The sequence below is a fragment of the Schistocerca nitens genome, chromosome 2 (assembly GCF_023898315.1).
Source record: "Schistocerca nitens isolate TAMUIC-IGC-003100 chromosome 2, iqSchNite1.1, whole genome shotgun sequence".
NCBI lineage: Eukaryota > Metazoa > Arthropoda > Insecta > Orthoptera > Acrididae > Schistocerca > Schistocerca nitens.
In genome coordinates, this window is record NC_064615.1 from 1,725,609 (window position 1) to 1,748,021 (window position 22,413).

The following is a 22,413-nucleotide window of genomic DNA, read 5'->3' on the forward strand; positions in this document are numbered from 1 at the left end:
GACATTTCCTGATGTAAGTGAGAAATCAAGTGAAAATCACCACCACTGATAATGCTGTCTGGGGGGGGGGGGGGGAGGAGGGGGAGGGGCCAGAGGCTGGGGGGGGGGGGAGGGAGAAAAGGAAACACTTTTGTAGTTGCAACAACAGAACAAAAATACCCTCAATACCGACAGTATGGTCACTCAAATGAATTTTTTTTAAGGCTTTCTGCATAAAAAAAGTGTCATGATTCTGAACCCTACAACAAAGTACTTACCCTTGGCATGCTATCACTTGCAGAAAACATTGTTTCAATATTGCTTGTGTGTCCACATTACAAGGAGGCTTGCTATTTTGTAATTATTGCAGATCTGCCTGATAAGAGATTTGATCTTTGTGATGAATCAGAGAGCAGAGTGTTCTTTAGTTTTATAAACCTCAAATAAATAAGCTGTTCTCGACTTACGCCCCTCTTAATCAGCTTCCCCCCTGAAAAGTGTTTTACTTTTTACGTGTGTGTGATATTTAAAATAAGTTTAGTTTCTTAGACTTTGCTCCTGATCTGTCTCTAAAATTTTGCAATATTTCAACTAGGCACATACTTTTTGTCTTCAGACGATAATGTCACCATAAAACAAGCCAAATGTGGACTGTGTCAGTTTTTCCCATCCCTTTACTGCTACATGTGTGTGTTGTACCTCAGAATTTCATTTGTTATTTGCTTATTGTTCTTGATATCTCATAATTAATACTTAATTTAACATCTGAGAGACATGGAACTGTTTATTAAAATATGAGCATCACCGAAATGTAACAATGTTATATTTACTGGATAATATTTTTGGCAAAATTTGCTCATTATCTCAACATTCCCATAGGCCTGGAGTGAAAACACTTTCTTTGAGTTTTCTTTCATTCTCTCCTCTCATCCCCCCCTCTCCCGCTAAGTCTCTCTCTCTCTCTCTCTCTCTCTCTCTCTCTCTCTCTCTCTCTCTCTCTCTTCTCTCCCCCTCCCTCCCCCCTTTATTTTAAGAAATTTCTGCCTTTTGATAGTTAATTGTTCATTTACTTTACACAGTTATGATTTCAGCTGTATAGCTATTTTCAAATGCATCTAAAAACATGGTTCATGGTGTGGGTTCCTGGTATCATGTCCTAGTTGACGAACCACGGGCAACGTATGAGTGACCAAGTAAGTGGTCCTGACAGTCGGGATACCAGTTACTTTGGAATAAGGCTGGGCATCTTGGACATATTCCGAGTCATGGCCACCTTTGTGCTCAGACGGCAAAGACTACCAAATCCACCGGTTAGTCCCTCAACCGTTAGGGGTAAAACTCAATGGGACCCTGGGCAAGTAAGGCTAGCAACCTGCTTCCCTGGTACTATAAATATGATGCTGGCAACAATCAGAGCAAAATGCCTCGGACCTTTGGAGGTGACGGAGTCCCACCTCTAATTGACAAACCAGGGACTCCTAATATACGACTCGGCAAACGAATGGTAACGAGATGAGGAGCTATTAATATCAATGGGGGCTACTCTGAGAAGAAGGTAGAGCTGGCAGAGGCTGCAAGTAAGATGGGATTGGACGTTTTAGCTGTTAGTGACATTCGGGTTGTTGTTGTTGTTGTTGTTGTGGTCTTCAGTCCTGAGACTGGTTTGATGCAGCTCTCCATGCTACTCTATCCTGTGCAAGCTTCTTCATCTCCCAGTACCTACTGCAACCTACATCCTTCTGAATCTGCTTAGTGTATTCATCTCTTGGTCTCCCTCTACGATTTTTACCCTCCACGCTGCCCTCCAATGCGAAATTTGTGATCCCTTGATGCCTCAAAACATGTCCTACCAACCGATCCCTTCTTCTGGTCAAGTTGTGCCACAAACTTCTCTTCTCCCCAATCCTATTCAACACCTCCTCATTAGTTATGTGATCTACCCATCTAATCTTCAGCATTCTTCTGTAGCACCACATTTCAAAAGCTTCTATTCTCTTCTTGTCCAAACTATTTATCGTCCATGTTTCACTTCCATACATGGCTACACTCCATACAAATACTTTCAGAAACGACTTCCTGACACTTAAGTCTATACTCGATGTTAACAAATTTCTCTTCTTCAGAAACGCTTTCCTTGCCATTGCCAGTCTACATTTTATATCCTCTCTACTTCGACCATCATTAGTTATTTTACTCCATAAATAGCAAAACTCCTTTACTACTTTAAGTGTCTCATTTCCTAATCTAATTCCCTCAGCATCACCCGATTTAATTTGACTACATTCCATTATCCTCGTTTTTGCTTTTGTTGATGTTCATCTTATATCCTCCTTTCAAGACACTGTCCATTCCGTTCAACTGCTCTTCCAAGTCCTTTGCTGTCTCTGACAGAATTACAGTGTCATCGGCGAACCTCAAAGTTTTTACTTCTTCTCCATGAATGTTAATACCTACTCCGAATTATTCTTTTGCTTCCTTTACTGCTTGCTCATTCGGGTAAGGGGTGAGAAAGAAGAGGAAGTGGGAGAATACAAGGTTTACCTGTCAGGAGTCAAAGCAGAAATAGCACAATGGGGTGTAGGGCTTTTCAACAGGAAAGAAATGGAACCCAGTGTAGTTGCAATAAGGTATGTAAACAAATGACTGATGTGGATAGATTTGACAGTGTCTAGCAGGAAAATTAGGATTGTGTCAGTATATTCGCATTGTGAAGGGACAGATCAAGATAAGATGGATAGTTTTTATGAGGCACTCAGTGATGTAGTTGTTAGAGTAAAAGACAAGGACAGTGTTCTGGTCATGGGTGATTTTAATGCCAGGATTGGAAATCGAACAGAAGGGTATGAAAAGGTTATGGGTAAATTTGGAGAGGATATGGAGGCCAACAGGAACGGGAAACAACTCTTGGATTTCTGTGCCAGTATGGGCTTAGTAATCACAAACTCCTTTTTTAAACATAAGAACATTCACCGGTATACTTGGGAAAGCAGGGGAACCAGATCTGTCATTGACTATATAATAACAGATCAGGAATTCAGGAAGGCTGTGAGGGACACACGTGTATTCAGGGGATTATTTGATGACACTGATCACTATTTAATCTGCAGTGAAATTGGTATTGTGAGGCTGAGAGTGCAGGAGGTAAGGTCCATGTGTAGGAGGATAACAGTGGAGAAACTTCAGGATAAGGAAATCAGACACAAGTACATAACAGTGATCTCAGAAAGGTACCAGTTATTTGAATGTAGTCAATTGCAGTCACTGGAAAAGGAATGGACAAGGTACAGGGACACAGTACTGGAAGTGGCCAAAGAATGTCTTGGAACAGTAGTGTGTAAAGGTAGGATGAAGCAAACAGCTTGGTGGAATGACACAGTCAAGGCAGCCTGTAAAAGGAAAAAGAAGGCATATCAAAAATGGCTACATACTAGAACTCAGGTAGACAGAGAAAGTGATGTTGAAGAAAGAAACAAAGCCAAACAGATAATTGCAGCATCCAAGAAGAAAGCTTGGGAAGACTTTGGAAACAGGTTGGAGACCTTGGGTCAAGCTGCTGGAAAACCATTCTGGAGTGTAATAAGCAGTCTTCGAAAGGGAGGTAAGAAGGAAATGACAAGTATTTTGGACAAGTCAGGAAAACTGCTGGTGAATCCTGTTGATGCCTTGGGCAGATGGAGGGAATATTTTGAAGAGTTGCTCAATGTAGGTGAAAATACGATCAGTAATGTTTCAGATTTCGATGTACAATGGGACAGGAATGATGATGGAATTAGGATCAGATTTGAGGAAGTGGAGAAAATGGTCAATAGATTGCAGTGCAATAAAACAGCTGGGGTGGATGAAATGAAGTCGGAACTCACCAAATACAGTGGAATGTCAGGTCTTAAAATGGCTACACAGGATAATTGAAATGGCGTGGAAGTCGGGACAGGTTCCATCAGACTGGACAAAAGCAGTAATCACACCAATCTTTAAACATGGAAACAGAAAAGATTGTAACAACTACAGAGGTATCTCTTTAATCAGCGTTGTGGGTAAAATCTTCTCAGGTATTGTTGAAAGGATAGTGCGAGTTTTAGTTGAGAACAAATTGGATGAAAATCAGTGTGGGTTTAGGCCTCTTAGAGGTTGTCAGGACCAGATCTTTAGCTTATGGCAAATAATGGAGAAGTGTTACGAGTGGAACAGGGAATTGTATCTATGTTTTATAGATCTAGAAAAGGCATATGACCGGGTTCCTAGGAGGAAGTTATTGTCTGTTCTACATGATTATGGAATAGGAGGCAAACTTTTGCAAGCAATTAAAGGTCTTTACATAGATAGTCAGGCAGCAGTTAGAGTTGACGGTAAATTGAGTCCATGGTTCAGAGTAGTTTCAGGGGTAAGACAAGGCTGCAACCTGTCTCCTCTGTTGTTAATATTATTTATGGATCATATGTTGAAAACAATAGACTGGCTGGGTGAGATTAAGATAGGTGAACACAAAATAAACAGTCTCGCATATGTGGATGACTTAGTTGTGATGGCAGATACGACTGAAAGTTTGCAAAGTAATATTTCAGAGCTAGATCAGAAATGTAAGGACTATGGTATGAAGATTAGCATCTTCAAAACAAAAGTAATGTCAGTGGGAAAGAGATATAAACAGATTGAGTGCCAAATAGGAGGAACAAAGTTAGAACAGGTGGACAGTTTCAACTACTTAGGATGCATATTCTCACAGGATTGCAACATAGTGAAAGAACTGGAAGTGAGGTGTAGCAAAGCTAATGCAGTGAGTGCTCAGTTACGATCTACTCTTTTCTGCAAGAAGGAAGTCAGTACCAAGACTAAGTTATCTGCGCACCGTTCAATCTTTCAACCAACTTTCTTGTATGGGAGCGAAAGCTGGGTGGATTCTGGTTACCTTATCAATAAGGTTGAGGTTACGGATATGAAAGTAGCTAGGATGATTGCAGGTACTAGTAGATGGGAACAATGGCAGGAGGGTGTGCACAATGAGGAAATCAAAGAAAAACTGGGACTGAACTCTATAGATGTAGCAGTCAGGGCGAACAGGCTTAGATGGTGGGGTCATGTTACACGCATGGGAGAAGCAAGGTTACCCAAGAGACTAATGGGTTCAGCAGTAGAGGGTAGGAGGAGTCGGGGTAGACCAATGAGAAGGTACCTGGATTCGGTTAAGAATGATTTTGAAGTAATAGGCTTAACTTCAGAAGAAGCACCAATTTTAGCACTGAATAGGGGATCATGGAGGAATTTTATAAGGGGACTATGCTCCAGACTGAACGCTGAAAGGCATAATCAGTCTTAAATGATGATGATGATGATGATGATGATGATGATGATCTAAAAACAAAGATGATGTAACTTACCAAATGAAAGCATTGGTATGTTGATAGACACACTAACACATACACACACAAAAGTCAAGCTTTCGCAACCCACGGTTGCTTCATCAGGAAAGAGGGAAGGAGAGGGAAAGACAAAAGGATGTGGGTTTTAAGGAAGAGGGTAAGGAATCATTCCAATCCCGGGAGCGGAAAGACTTACCTTAGGGGGAAAAAAGGACAGGTATACACTCGCACACACACACACACATATCCATCTGCACATATACAGACACAAGCAGACATATATAAAGGCAAAGAGTTGCATGTTGAATTGAAAATTAGTAAAGTGTACATGTCATACAGTCAGGACTTGATTGAAACAAGAGATTTTTACGTATTTGAAAACAGAGGTTATTATGTATTTGAAAATGTCACATACAGGTTAAACTATGTCTGACCGGTCTGTGACATGTCATCATAAAAAAGATATTTTGGGTCTTACAGACCAGTTGTCATATCACAGGATACGAGTACATATTGAGGGTACATACTGGAGTTGACACTGTGCACAGTAAAAAAACAATTAACACAGAGTACGGTTGGTAGGCCATGTTTTGAGGCATCAAGGGATCACAAATTTAGCATTGGAGGGCAGCGTGGAGGGTAAAAATCGTAGAGGGAGACCAAGAGATGAATACACTAAGCAGATTCAGAAGGATGTAGGTTGCAGTAGGTACTGGGAGATGAAGAAGCTTGCACAGGATAGAGTAGCATGGAGAGCTGCATCAAACCAGTCTCAGGACTGAAGACCACAACAACAAACAACATGGCATATTTAGCAGCTGATATATTCCTGAGACCTCCTGAGACCTGCATTCATCACTTCTGTTAATCAACTGACATTAACATATACTGAAGCACCAAAGAAACTGGTATAAACATGCCTATTCAAATACACAGATATGTAAACAGGCAGAATATGGCGCTGCAGTCGGCAATGCATATATAAGACAACAAGTGTCTGGCGCAGTTATTAGATCAGTTATTGCAGCTACAATGTCAGGTTATCAAGATTTAAGTGTGTTTGAATGTGGTGTTACAGTCGCCACACAATCAATGGGACACAGCATCACCGAGGTAGTGATGATGTGGGGATTTTCCCGTATGACCATTTCACGACTGTACCATGAATATCAGGAATCCAGAAAAACATCAAATCTCTGACATCACAGTGGCTGGAAAAAGATCTTGCAAGAACAGCACAAATGACAACTGAAAGAGAATCATTCACTGTGACAGTGCAATCTTTCCACAGACTGCTGCAGATTTCAGTGCTGTGCCTTTAACAAGTGTTAGCATGCAAACCATTCAATGAAACATCACTGATGGACTTTCAGAGCCAAGGGCCCATTTGTGTACTCTTGTTGACTGCCTGACACAAAGCTTTACACCTTTCCTGGGCCCATCAACACCGACATTGGATTGTTGATGACTGGAAACATGTTGCCAGGTTGGATGAGTCTCGTTTCAAACTGTATTGAGCAACTGAGTATGGAGACAACCTCATGAATCCATGGTCAGGGCATGTCAGCAGGGGACTGTTCAAGCTGGTGGAGGCTCTGTAATGGTGTAGAGAGTGTGCAGTTGGAGTGATATGGGACCCCTGATAGGTCTAGATACGCCACTGACAGGTGACACGTACGTAAGCATCCTGTCTGATCACCTGCATCCATTCATGTCCATTTTGCATTCTGACGGACTTGGGCAATTCCATCAGGACAATGTGATACCCCACACATCCAGAATGCTACAGAGTGGCTCCAGGAACACTCTTCTCAGTTTAAACACTTCCACTTCCTACAAAACTCCCCAGACATGAACATTATTGAGCATATCCAGGATGCCTTGCAATGTGCTGCTCAGAAGAGATCACCACTCCCTCGTACTCTTATGGATTTATGGACAGCCCTGCAGGATTCTTGGTGTCAATTCCCTCCAGCAGTACTTCAGACATTAGTTGAGTCCATGCCACATCATGTTACGGGACTTCTGTATGCTCATGGGGTCCCTACACAATATTAGTCAGGTGTACCAGTTTCTATGGTCTTCAGTGTATATCAAAATAGTGGCAGAGATTGTAACAAAGTGGCACTGCTGTATGAGCCACATGATCTTTACATTACCAGAGTTATTACTAGGAAAGGGAAAGTGGATATTTGTTTAGCTAAATGCTTAACAAATTCTTGTAATACTCATTCATAAGAGCCTCTTACAGGTATACATTGTAGAGTGTAAATATAACCATTTCAGATGCACAATAAAAGTTTGATTTCAAATGCATAAAAAGAATGTATACGTGTGTCAAATTGAAAATGTATATAGAATCCATTATGTTTGTTTCAGCTATTCACATGCTTTAAGCAATACGACAACATTAATATGTAATTAATAATATTCATGTAATATTGCAGTGTATGGTTCAGGTACATAATGTAGTATTCTGATGTACGATCTTCAAAATGTATATAGAACCTATTAGGTTTCGTTCAGGGTTTCATGTGCTATAAGTATTGGGGGTATGTCAACATGATTCTAATGAACATTCATGTAATACTGAATAATATGGTCAGGTGTATAATACAGGGTGATTCAAAAAGAATACCACAACTTTAGGAATTTAAAACTCTGCAACGACAAAAGGCAGAGCTAATCACTATCTGTCGGCGAATTAAGGGAGCTATAAAGTTTCATTTAGTTGTACATTTGTTCGCTTGAGGCGCTGTTGACTAGGCGTCAGCGTCAGTTGATGCTAAGATGGCGACCGCTCAACAGAAAGCTTTTTGTGTTATTGAGTACGGCAGAAGTGAATCGACGACAGTTGTTCAGCGTGCATTTCGAACGAAGTATGGTGTTAAACCTCCTGATAGGTGGTGTATTAAATGTTGGTATAAACAGTTTACAGAGAATGTGTGTTTGTGCAAAGGGAAAAGTTCTGGAAGGCCGAGAACGAGTGATGAAAATGTAGCACGCATCCAGCAAGCATTTGTTCGCAGCCCAGGAAAATCGACTCGCAGAGCTAGCAGAGAGCTGCAAATTCCACAATCAACTGTATGGAGAGTCCTACGAAAAAGGTTAGCTATGAAACCTTATCGTCAACTACCCGAGGCGATGGATCAGCCGCCAGGCAGCCCGTGACAGAGCACTTCATCACTGGCCTCCAAGAAGCCCTGATCTTACCCCCTGCGATTTTTTCTTATGGGGGTATGTTAAGGATATGGTGTTTCGGCCACCTCTCCCAGCCACCATTGATGATTTGAAACGAGAAATAACAGCAGCTATCCAAACTGTTACGCCTGATATGCTACAGAGAGTGTGGAACGAGTTGGAGTATCGGGTTGATATTGCTCGAGTGTCTGGAGGGGGCCATATTGAACATCTCTGAACTTGTTTTTGAGTGAAAAAAAACCTTTTTAAATACCCTTTGTAATGATGTACAACAGAAGGTTATATTATGTTTCTTTCATTAAATACACATTTTTAAAGTTGTGGTATTCTTTTTGAATCACCCTGTATTATTCATAGATGTACCATGCTCAGCCTGCTGTCCCCCCCCTCCCCTACCTCCTCCCATGCACATCCCAAAATCTGTTCCATCCCTCAGCCACACCAACATCTCCCACTTGCCTTTAACTGTCCTCTTCTCTCTCTCTGTCCACAACCTTCACACTCTGACACCAGCGTGACATCTTCTGTGTAAATGCCCATGAATCTGTGAATTATTATTTTATAATATTGCAGCCATATGTTAAAAAATTATTTTCCATCTATAATGGTTATATTTACACTATGACTATGGAGTATTACAATGTATACCCTTAAGAGACTGTTATGAATGAGTATTACAAGAACACATTAACGATTTAGCTAAATAAATATCCACTTTCCCTTTCCTGGTAATACCTCTGGTAATGGAAAGATCATGTGGCTCATACAATGGTGCCACAGTGTTACAATCTCTGCCACTATTTTGACATATGACAATGCCAATTGATGGACAGAAGTGACAAATGCAGGTCACAGGGATGTACTGGCTGTTAAATATGCCATACTGTGTGTTAATTGTTTTTCACTCTGCATAATATCAGCCACACTATGTATCCTCAATATGTACTCATATTCTGTGATATGGAAACTGGTCTATAAGGTGTGAAATTCGTTTCTTCAATAATGACAAATCACAGACAGGTCAGACATTTTTTAACAAATAAGTAATGTCTTCATATACATAATAACTGCCAGCCAGAGTGGCCGTGCGGTTCTAGTCGCTACAGTCTGGAACTGCGAGACCGCTACAGTCGCAGGTTCGAATCCTGCCTCGGGCATGGATGCGTGTGAAGTCCTTAGGTTAGTTAGGTTTAAGTAGTTCTAAATTCTAGGGGACTGATGTCCTCAGAAGTTGACTCCCATAGTGCTCAGAGCCATTTGAACCATTTTTGAAGAAAATAACCTATTGTTCCAGTGCCCTGCATGGTATGACATGTACACACTATTAATTTTCAGTTCAACGTGCACTTAAGAATGGCTATGAAGCCGAAATCATGATTGTGTAAAATAAATGAACAATTAACAGTCAAATGACAGAAATTTCTTCCAAAAATTCTACCTGACTGGTCCTTCACAAAGGAAAGATCATTAATTTTTTTGAGTATTTAGAATGGATGGCGTATAACATAACCATGGTGTATATCATAACCAAATGTAACTGCTGTTCATATGGGGAATTTGAATTTGCCAAAGAACTGTGTTTTCCTGACCTGAATTGTTTACTTCTAACTTTAGCAGTCTGTTTTGACTCCTCATTTTCTGTGAATGGCTTTTCCTTCTGTGTATATTTCATGACTACATTGAATGACCTCCACACTCTCTATAAGAGAAAAACAGGATAAAATATTTATTTTATCCTGTTTTATTGTCTGAGCCATATATAAATGCAAAGAACTGTAGATTCCTATTGGTTATGACTCAGATTTATGAAGTTAAGAAATTTTATAAACACACCTAGCTTTCTTTTCCATTTTTGCTGCTCCAGTCAAACTTCTTGTATTGTATTGCAGCTGTCATGAGGTATGATGTACAGGTCAACTCCTAACATGATATAGTGTTAACTGAAAAGAGTTTTATGCTTTAAGAACCATAATTTTCATGCCAAACTTACATTAAGAGAAAGATGCTACAATGTTAGTCATTGTTGTTGTTGTGGACTTCAGTCCTGAGACTGGTTTCATGCAGCTCTCCACGCTACTCTATCATGTAAAATACAGGGAGCGAAAGGGTATTTACAATTTGTACAGAAACCAGATGGCAGTTATAAGAGTCCGAGGGGCATGAAAGGGAAGCAGTGGTTGGGAAGGGAGTGAGACAGGTTTGTAGCCTCTCCCCGATGTTATTCAATCTGTATATATGAGCAAGCAGTAAAGGAAAGAAAAGAAAAATTTGGAGTAGGTATTAAAATCCAGGGAGAAGAAATAAAAACTTTGAGGTTCGCCGATGACATTGTAATTCTGTCAGAGACAGCAAAGGACTTGGAAGAGCAGTTGAACAAAATGGACAGTGTCTTGAAAGGAGGATATAAGATGAACATCAACAAAAGCAAAACGACGATAATGGAATGTAGTCGAATTAAGTCGGGTGATGCTGAGGGAATTAGATTAGGAAATGAGACACTTAAAGTAGTAAAGGAGTTTTGCTATTTGGGGAGGAAAATAACTGATGATGGTCGAAGTAGAGAGGATATAAAATGTGGACTGGCAATGGTAAGGAAAGCGTTTCTGAAGAAGAGAAATTTGTTAACATCGAGTATAGATTTAAGTGTCAGGAAGTCGTTTCTGAAAGTATTTGTATGGAGTGTAGCCATGTATGGAAGTGAAACATGGACAATAAATAGTTTGGACAAGAAGAGAATAGAAGCTTTCGAAATGTGGTGCTACAGAAGAATGTTGAAGATTAGTTGGATAGATCACGTAACTAAAGAGGAGGTATTGAATGGCATTGGGGAGAAGAGAAGTTTGTGGCACAACTTGACTAGAAGAAGGGATCGGTTGGTAGGACATGTCATGAGACATCAAGGAATCACAAATTTAGCATTGGAGGGCAGTGTGGAGGGTAAATATCATAGAGGGAGACCAAGAGATGAATACATTAAGCAGATTCAGAAGGATGTAGGTTGCAGTAGGTAGTGGGAGATGAAGGAGCTTGCACAGGATAGATTAGCATGGAGAGCTGCATCAAACCAGTCTCAGGACTGAAGACCATAACAACAACAACATATACAGGGTGAAGTGAAATTTGTGTACTCGGGCTTCCCAGCGTGACTCCTCATATGCCAGTGATAAAAAAATGTCTGTCACAAAATTTCGGCCGGCGAGTACATCCAGCAGAAAAAAGACGTTAAAGAGTGACAATCTGGCAACACTGTTACCACATGTATGGTAACTACCTCTGTCAGCACATACTATCTGTGCTGTAAAGTTAGTGAGGTGGATAGAGTTTTGGGTTAGCCCGCAGGAGGTCGAGGGTTCGATCCTGGGTTGGGGCGCATTTCTTTTATTTGCTAATTTCATTCTGAGATTTCGTGCTGTAATATAGACCATTTCTTAGGTCACATGTATCCTAAATTCACAATATTTTGTAACGCTGAACATAAAAAGTACATGGTTAGACCAATAAAAAATAGACTGTTGAAGCAAACGACCAGACATCTCAGAAAAACTATAAAAACAATATCAATTTTAAGATGCTTAAGATGGTATCAGAGTACAATAACACAACATCTACTTGTCATTTATACTACACATAATATGAGCGCTCAGATGTTGCACATTAGCAAGCAATTGCAATAATAATGTCCATATTAATGACGGCATGACCTTCACAACAGAATACATTGTCCTCAGAACAACAGATGCTCAAAGAAACCTCCCTACACGTCCAAACACTGCGCAACCCACCATATCAAACAGCTCTGGACCCTACGCAGCAAAGCTGCATCCACCGTAAGAAGAGCAGCATGAACATGCGCTACCAATTCTTCCACATTCACCGGCAGAGTAGAGTTCACGTACTCCTTCAGGTGTCCCCACAGGAAGAAATCCAGGAGATTTAGATCAGGTGAATGCGGTGGCCATACAACTGGACCTCCATGTCCAAGCCATTTCCCTGGAAATGTTCTGTCCAAATACTGTCGCACATTTATTCCAGAGTGTGGAGGTGCACCATCATGTTGGAACCATATCCTCTACTGAATGTGTAGTGGAACACCTTCCACAGCATCAGGCAGATAGTTTGAGAGGAATGCATGGTACCTTCATGCAGTCAACTGGTCAGACAACATGTAGGGCCCCAAACACCTGTCGCCTAATATTCTGGCCTGCAAGTTGACACCAAAGTGAACTTGATATCCACGGTCGCAGGTGATGAGCAGGTTAACCTCACAGCAATGGTGGGCATTGTGCATATTGAAGACATCCTCATGAGTGAATACTGCTTCATCTGACCATTTTATGGTGTCCACAAAGTCACTGTTGGCATCCTGTTGTTGTTGGAACCATTCACAGAATTGCATCCGCTGATGAAGGTGTTGCGTGAAAGCATAATGACAAGGGTGCAGCCCATACTTGTGCAGCATGTTAACGACTTTGCATTGCGAGACACACAGCTGTCTTGTTATGGTACATGTACTTCACTGACGTTCTTGGTGTACGACCTCCAGAATAGCTACATCAGTAGCTAGAGTACAGCAAGTCCATGGATGACCTCTGTCATGTGATGGTGGAAGAGGAGAACCTAATTCCTGAACGCATAGCTCCAGATTACAAAACACATCTGGATGGCGTCAACAGGGATATCTAGCAACATACTCAGGAGCGGTAACAGCAACCATGTTATCAGATGCACCAAGGATCAGAAGCATATCCACATATTCATCATTTGTGTATCCCATATGTCTACCATACTGGTTTAGATTTTTACTATGAGAAAATTCTATATGTGTACACATGTACACTGGAGTTCTGTCACAGGCAGGTTACTCCACTTGCAACAAGTCCTTGTCTGGTTGACAGCCCTTACAGTATAAACACGCCGTCAGTATAAACACTTGCCTAACGAACATTACCCCTCTGACACTAATAACAGTAATAATGCGTTGAGATGTGTACTAAACGGCATGTGGTTACCAGACTCAGTGTTGAAAGGCATAATTAGTGGGACCATGGTGATAACACATACAAATAGTAACTGAGTTTGGACATTATTTGCAAAGCACGTTGCTGGTCCTATTTGTAACATAAGGTCCTAATGAAATGTTATGGACCTGAACGAGGCAAGAATAATAGTTGGTACTAATCTATGGAACTATTGGAGAAGAGTGCAAAGAAAACAGGTTTCGCATCTACTAGATGAAGTATTGGCAATAAATTCATGTCCACGACATGGAAAGGGCTTCCATTTCTACTACTGTAGTACGTAAGTGCAAATATTTTCTAGAGATCTGCTGCAATTGCTGTTGATGATTAAGATGCCAGATACCATACCACCTGGACAAATAAAAAGCATTGCCTCAACCCAGGATCGAACCATCATCCTGCTGCATGCTAACCCAAAAGTCTAACCACTGCAGCACAAATAAGAAGTGCTGACAGAGGTAGTTATCATACATGTGGTTACAGTGTTGCCAGATTGCCACTCTTTAACATAAATTTTCTGCTGGATTTAATCGCTGGACGAAATTTTTTGAGAGACATTTTTTTATTACTAGCATGTGAGGAGTCATGCTGCAAAGCCCGAGTGCGTGAATTTCGCTTCACCCTGTATAATTCTTTTTGTTGCAACTGCATAGCACACGCTGCTGGCACACAAAATTTAATCGTTCTAATTCGAAATGAGTCACAGCTCAGAACTCGTGTTTGAAGTGGAAATATTGAGATGCTGATAATGATATAATTTGCTATTTGCTTATGCCTGTATCACAGGATACCTTCAGTTAACTTCTATCATAGTTTATTGTTAAAGAAACAATAATTATGACCCATACACTGTTAAAGCATTGGCATTTGTTCTACTCTGTTGCAGCTAATCGTTTTGCACTGATGGAGGCCAAAGTGCTGTTGATCTATCTATTGTCACAGTTCACCATTGAGCCATCAGATCGGACACCCAGTCCACTTAAATTCACAGCTACTGGTTTCAGTCTAATGGTTGATGGTGGTCTTTGGTTGAGTATAAAACCACGAAATTAACAAAATATATACAGCTCACACTGAATCTGGCACATATTATATGTGCTACAGAACTCATGGGGAAAAAAAGCATGATGGAATATGTGCAAGAAGTATTCTAACCTCCAACTATTTCCTAAAATGTATCATTAATTCCTATATCTATTTGTACTGGCATTACAAAGTCATGATAGGATGACTAAGTCAAGATCAAGCTAAAACTTTTAATTTGATCAGAAGATTAGAGTTTTTCATGTGTTCACCTGCATGAAGCACTACAGTGTTGCAAGGGTCAATAGCACCCATAACTAAAGTCTAAGACCATCTCTTGTACTCACCCATGAGGCACATTTGTGGTTTCCTTCTCTGAAAACCTTCGCTGTTGTGGTTACACTTTCAGTTTTGTGAAATGGAGGATTCGTGGACAATGGCAGGTTCATACAGTATGGAGAACTGAATTTACAGCAAGTACCGATGTGAATTTGTATTGTTTGATGGATAGTTAACACTTCAGAATATTCCACAAATTTGATATTAAATGGGGATCTGATTTCTAATATAAACAGTTCATTACTGGTATGTTTTGTTGTTGCTCTGAAAATGATGCAGTGTGAATAAATGGTACTAAACCCAAGGATACCTTCACACATTTTTTCAACAGACTGGCAACAAGTCAGTGGTCACAGCATCCTTGTAACACATTGCCCTGGCACAGTTGTGAAGCTGACGACTGATTTCAACTGCCTTCCATGAGACATGTGTCAGTATAAAACTCAAGGTTTCCGAAAAAGACTTTATATTTACTAGATAACATAATAAGTACTCACCATTCTAATACATAGGTGCCTGTAGGCCATGCCAGCTTGCACTTCTTGTTTTATGAATGAAGATGAGTGACTATAACACCCCAGTTTACCAGAGATTGGGCCATTTTTTCTGTCACATAAATGCAAACTCAGCCCCTCAGTTACATATCATTTTGTCAGAAATGTGGGAGATACTCTCAAGCACAATCTCAAGCACAAGAAAGAGTCGATTGAATGTGGTTACAATGCCAAAATTTTAAGAACATATCATATCCTTACACTGTTTTAATTTATGAATCTCGTAATGAACGTAAAAATGGTCGCCCAGTTCCTACCGAGTCAACCACCTGCTGCTAAAGATATCCTGATCATGACCTACAGATGTCGTGTGACTAGGGCCTCCCGTCGGGTAGACCATTCGCCATGTGCAAGTCTTTTGATTTGACGCCACTTCAGCAACTTGCAGCTCGATGGGGATGAAATAATGATGATAAGAACAACACAACACCCAGTCCCTGAGTGGAGAAAATCTCTCACCCAGCCGGAAATCAAACCCGGGCCCTTAGGATTGACATTCTGTCACATTGACTGCTCAGCTACCAGGGGCTACAGATCATGTGGTGTTATGTTTACTACTGAACAGCTCATAATTTATGAGTGGTAGCTTCCTTGAAATGTACAAAAATATTAGTTAATGCAGATGAGTGGGAAAAACAATCCTGTAATGTTTGAGTAAGTAGTAGGGTGTGCTTCTTGACATAGTTGTTGATGAGTCTTTCAGGCTGTATGGCCATGGTCGAAGAAACTTTTCAGTTCCTGACATTTCCTCCAGAGCTGTGCTGAACAAAACAGTTGATGATTACTGTTTTTCCAGAGCTGCACTGGACAAAATGTCAGGAACGAAAAAGTTTTTTCAGCCACAGCCATACAGCCTGGAGATTCAGCAACAACTATGACATTGTGCTGTGAAAGCCATCTTGATAAAGTTGCATTGGTTAAATATCTAGGCCCCATATTTCAAGGCATTATGAAATGGAACAAACACATAAAGTTGGTAGTAGGGAACATGAATGGTTGACTTGGTCACCTTTGGCAGAATTCTAGGAAAATGTAGCTTATACATAAAGGAAACGATGTATACAACACTAGTGTGAGCCTTTCTTGAGTATTGTTCAAGTGTGTAGGATCAGCATCAGGTCAGATTAAAGAACATCAAAGCAATTCAAAGGCATGCTGCTAGATTTGATACTGGTAGGTTCAGTAAATATTCAAGATGCTTCATGAACTCAAATGGGACTCCTTCGAGGAAAAGACGAAGTTTGTTTTTGCAAAACACTGCTGAGATTACTAACAGAACTGGCATCTACATCCCACTGCTGATCAGGTCTGCTGCTGCCAACATATATTTTGTTTAAGGACCACGAAGACAAGATACAAGAAATTAGGCAGGAGAGCTTCTGTAAAGTTTGGAAGGTAGGAGATGAGGTACTGGCAGAAGTAAAGCTGTGAGGATGGGGAGTGAGTCATGCTTGGGTAGCTCAGTTGGTAGAGCACTTGCCTGCAAAAGCCAAAGGTACTGAGTTCGAGTCTCGGTCTGGCACACAGTTTTAATCTGCCAGGAAGTTTCATATCAGCGCACACTTCGCTGTAGGGTGAAAATTTCATTCTAGAAACATCCTCCAGGCTGTGGCTAAGCCATGTCTCCGCAATATCCTTTCTTTCAGGAGTGCTATTTCTGCAAGGTTCGCAGGAGAGCTTCTGTAAAGTTTGGAAGGTAGGACACAAGGTACTGGCAGAAGTAAAGCTGTGAGGATGGGGTGTGAGTCATGCTTGGGTAGCTCAGTTGGTAGAGCACTTGCCTGCGAAAGGCAAAGGTCCCGAGTTCGAGTCTCGGTCCGGCACACAGTTTTAATCTGCCAGGAAGTTTCATATAGGAAATCATTTTCCCCACACTCCGTTTGTGAACAGGAAAGTGAGACTAGAAGTGGTACAAGGTACTCCCTGCCATGGACTGTATTGCATAGCATGTACATAGATGTAGATTGATAAGACATTTTGTGTATTAAATGCAAGTTTCCACAAATGGATTACTTGAATTAGTTTAAGGAATAGGCCTCGCAGCTATAGTCTACTCCATGGGCAGCCTACAGCAATCATGTTACTATAGTTCATAGACAGCCATCCCTCTGATCTAGTACATTGCTCAGACCTTACATCCCAAAGTACTGTGATAAATTTCTGGCAGTTACACCATGTTTCCATATGTTACCTCCAAGGGATCTCAATAAAACCCATTTAATTATGAGCATAGGTATCTTCATTCTGAAGGTAAAGGTGGCAGTATTTTCCTCCTAGCTGTCAGTATGGTGTCAAATTGGTTTGTTTTCTGAGATTCATTTCTCTTTGAAATTTAGGAGAATCGTTACTATAGGCTGGAGTGTTCTGCAGTTACAAGGCAAATCAATTACACTCAAGTGGTTTAGTTTGTAGGAGCTTCCCAACCTCACTTATTGAACATTTGCCTGTTAGTGATGTTGCTTTGTGGATTTACTCTGTGTATGTCTTTGCCAATGGAAAGCATAGGCTTAATGATCTGTTCATTCAAGTATTTCAACAGTATGAGACAATGACTCTAATTTTTAACATAGAATTGTCTAAATCAATGAAGCTGACAAAGGTATTTTTGAATACGAACTCTAATGGCAAACAGAACACATAACGTCTGTTAATATACTTTTACATTCATTGTTCCCACTCTTGAATTGTTTAAATGGACGTATCTTGGAGCATAAAATGGAGGACACAGCATACATTTATTTGATGTTTCCTCTTCAGAATGATTCTTACTGTCACTGGTTAACATACATCTGTTTCATCTGAGGACACTCTATTTTCAAAGTCATGGCATCATTTGAAGATCATTAGAAAATACACAGAGATACACAGGTAATCAGTATCTTGCAGACACGGGCAGTCAACCTTCAATATAAAGAAAAACACCACTGCTGCTGTAAGACAAATTAGTTAAATATCAGTTACAGAGAACTGATATTCCTTGCATATACAATTGCTGAGAGGCCAGTAATTCAACTGTTAGTACAGTTTCTATAAAAATATGATCTTAAGCTCTACCCAGTCCCTTTTGTCGTTTGGTGACTGTTATCTCGTGGGCTTGTGCTATTCAAATGTAAAACTTTCATTTCTTTTTGTAAATACAAGGGCATGCTGAAAAATAATGCCTCCAAATTTTTTATTCTTCTCTCAATATAGGTTGTGGTCAACTTTCCCACTTTTCTGATGGAAGTTGCAACTCTCTGCTGCTAGAGGGCTCCGAATTATAGCATGTAACATGGTGGTGTGTAAAGAAACTGAGACAGTGCATGAGAAACAGTGTGTGCTGTAATAGAGTTTTGAATCTGAAGAGTTAATCCAAAATGGAGCACCCTCTCCTTCAGCGTGACAATGCCGGATCACACACTGGCACTGTGACATCTGTAACAGTCTGTCCAGAGCCTGAGGTCCTGTCACTGATCACCCTCCATACTGTATCAGCTTGGCCCCATCAGCCTTTCATTTGTTTCCAAAACTTAGAAACACCTTTGAGGGCTTCTCTTTGATAGTGATGAAGCAGAGGTGAGGTGCCTCCATTAGTAAAGTCAGATATTCTACAGAGATGGTGTCAACAAACTGGTCTCTTGTTGAGAGAAATATGTTCTTTCTCAGGATGAATATGTTGAGAAATAAATATGTAGATGTGAAGAATAAAGATGTGGAATGTTAATAACATTTGTTTTATTCAAAAAGTTTTATGAGTTTTCACATTAAAAAATTTGTAGCATTACTTTTCAGTATACTCATGCACATTGACTCAAATATATTAGCATCTATAACTGTACTATTCATCTTTGTTATGGTCCTCCCACTGATAATCTTTAGTTGAGAAGCAGAATTAAATTCTCAAAACACGTACACACAAAAAACTCTAACATTGGTATATTTAATTATATCATGGAAAACATAAAGTAGGCCAGTTAGTTCTCGTATAGGATTATCACAATATTTATGTTGAATGGTGGTATTCTTTTATTATTTGGTTGTATCATAATGATGTTTATAGAGCAAGTATTCACAAAAAGCTTTCTCAAGTGAGATTTTTAAGGCAATGTGTCATTCAGTATGTATTGTTAATTAACTTGTTGTCACTTACAGCAAGCTCGTATTATAATATTTCCATATGAACATCATTGTTGACTGTATACTTGTAGAGAAAGAGATAGTTGTTTCCTTCCATACTGTGTCCTGAAGTTTCGTTACACTTGAGTATCAGACTTTGTCTCTGTGAACCGGTCTACAAACTAAGCTTTCTCCTGTAGTATTCACATTCATTGTGAAATGTGTCACACCTGGAAAGTGAAAAAAAATTTCCAAGTTACTTGTTACATGCTGAAAACTAGTTGTTATTATTTAGTATAGTTTTTATAATTACTAAAGCTGTAAGGATAATTTATGGCCATCATGTATTTTCTTCTTTCCTCTACTCTATTTATATAAATGCCCTTTGAAATCTTAATGTCCTTGGTGTAATATGTGTTACTGCACATCATAAACATCCTCTTTAGCAGTTCGTTTTCAACATTACCACATGATCTCCAACAGTTGGCACTCACTTTATATCACCTTCCGCACTGATAATTCATTCTTACTTCCTTGTACTGTAACTTTTTGTGCCTCTTGTCTGCTGTCAGCCAACTAGGCCAACAAACACCATTACTGCCCTCCTCTACAATGCAATTGTGACAAGTCGTGGATATTCATGAGTCCTGCACCAAACATTGTCAAGTGACATTGTTTGAACAAAGACGTTTTTCAACTGCCTTCAACTCCCTGTTCCATTCAAATTATAAAAAATATTCGTATACAATATTATATGTATAAATTTGTGTATGTAACATAGAGAGCACAAATGAAAGAAAAGAAAGAGCAAGAAAGTAACCCAAGAGAGTTCCATCACATGTCCATTTCTAAATTCTGTAATTTCACGAGACCAGACCTGTTGCCTCATCCACAAATTTATAGTACATACCGCACATTATTTTTCAATTTTCTAGTAAGAAATCGACATAATTGTGTAGATGAGCTCTATTTAAAGAATATTATGTGTGTTTGTATCAGCACCATTTGATGAACAAATTGCTGCAAGACAAACACGATTCTTCAGCGTGATGGTATAAAGTATGTGCATTATGGATTTTAGATGCTTCTGTTGTATCATGCTCATGTGTGCAGATTCCATTACTTGCAAAAAGCGGTGGATCGAGATCTGCTTTGTAGCGCTCATATACAAATGACCCCCATCTGTACACAACACCGTAGTACCGACTGGTTCAATCGAGGTAAGACTGTGTTCCATTACAAGTGTCACACCCCACCAATGAATAAATTTTGAGTATCTTTTCAGAAGCACTATTTATATCTTGTGCTAATTATTTGCACTAAAATGGCTAGGCCACAAATTGAACCTGGACAGGGGAAACCAATGCAACAGGTCAAGGTAATTGATATGTATACACCAGTTCATGAGAGCTGAGGATGATGTCTCGCACATTTGCTGTTTTTGACTGCCCTGGATGAGGTGCCTTTTCTAGTTGGTGTCATCCTCCTCCTTATGACTGTCTTTGCCTACAGGTCTCAAATTCAGGAAACAGGCTTTTACATGAAATAGGACATACACAATTAAGATGTAGGGCTATGATTTGTTGACTCAGATTTTGGTGGACTGTGGTATTTTTAAGGCATGCAAGACTGCTCGTACCATTGGGGCACTCTCCCCATGGGATCAACAGCTGAACCTAGTGATGCCTTGTTGGCCTCTCAGGAACAGCAGCTGTTCTCTTGAAACTCTCAGCCAGCCTGCATTACCAGCTTTCCACTCCTGCTTGTGCCCTCACACGATTAAATTAGATTAGATTAGATCCAGTTTACATTCGATAGACCCAAAAAATGAAGTGATTCTCGTGGGTGTGGAACATGTCAGTTTTAGTATAACCACAGCAGCTGATGTTAAACTTGTTGTTTCCTTAGATCAGCTGTTCTCAAACCTTTTTGTTCACAGAATCCTTCTGAAATAGTAAATATTTTACTGAGCCATAATGAAACAAAACATGGTTTATTTTCATTCTTTAATTATAGTCATTAAATTTTTTTCTATATAACAGGTAGTGTGAGGTTGCTTTTATTTTTGGCCAACTTTGTAAAGTCAGTCTCGATAGAAGAGAGTTGAAGACACATGTCAAGTACAGTATCCACTCTATTGTGGCCTTTGTCTTTGTAGCTGCGTATGCTGAGAATCCTGTTTCACACACTTATGTTGTTGGCAACAGGAGAAGAACAGTCAGAGCCTGTGTGACAAGTTGTCGATATTCGGCACGAGTCCTGCACCAGACATTGTCGAATGACATTGAACAGTGATGCAATGTTTGAATCTGATGTTGTTTGTAAAAAGGATTTTGTTTGACATATTTTCTGGCATCTGCACATTCTGTACAAAAGGGTTCTGAACCCATGAATTCATTTTCAGTTTTGTACTGTGCTCTTCAGGAACATACATCTGGAAAGAAGTGCACATATCATGGAGACACTGGAGCAGTTTTTTAAATATTTCATTTGGTGAGTCTTCTGTCTCATGAATGAGCACATTCAGTGTTATAAAGCTTTCAGGTCTTTCATGCCAACACAAATTAACCAAAAATATGATTTTTTATGGCAGTTACTGTATTTTTATTAGTACTGAAAACTGTTGCCCATTTTCCTCATGAAGAAAGATTTAATTCATTAATTTTTCCAAATATATTGGCCAAAAAGGCTGGTCTGAACAACCAAGTCACTTCATTCAAATGGTCTTTTGATTAAAAAAAAAAAAGTCAGTCAAAAAGCTTGTCATTGAGCTCCTAGCTTGAATAATCTTGTTAAGGTGTTGTCCTGAGATAATCATGTAAAATTGGTGTGGAACAGTAGTGTTTT

The 22,413-nt window shown here is 39.9% G+C and overlaps 1 protein-coding gene across 3 annotated transcripts in view; it reads left to right on the forward strand.

The window, feature by feature from the left end:
• LOC126234232 (cytochrome P450 9e2-like) overlaps positions 1-15,221 on the forward strand; it is a 91,957-nt gene extending 76,736 nt beyond the window's left edge. For all 3 annotated transcript variants that reach the window (XM_049942922.1, XM_049942921.1, XM_049942923.1), the window contains one exon: positions 14,442-15,221. In XM_049942922.1, the coding sequence (XP_049798879.1) occupies positions 14,442-14,608 (167 nt within the window). In that variant the 3' untranslated portion in view covers positions 14,609-15,221. The remainder of the gene's footprint in view (positions 1-14,441) is intronic.
• The last annotated feature ends 7,192 nt before the right edge of the window (positions 15,222-22,413 follow it).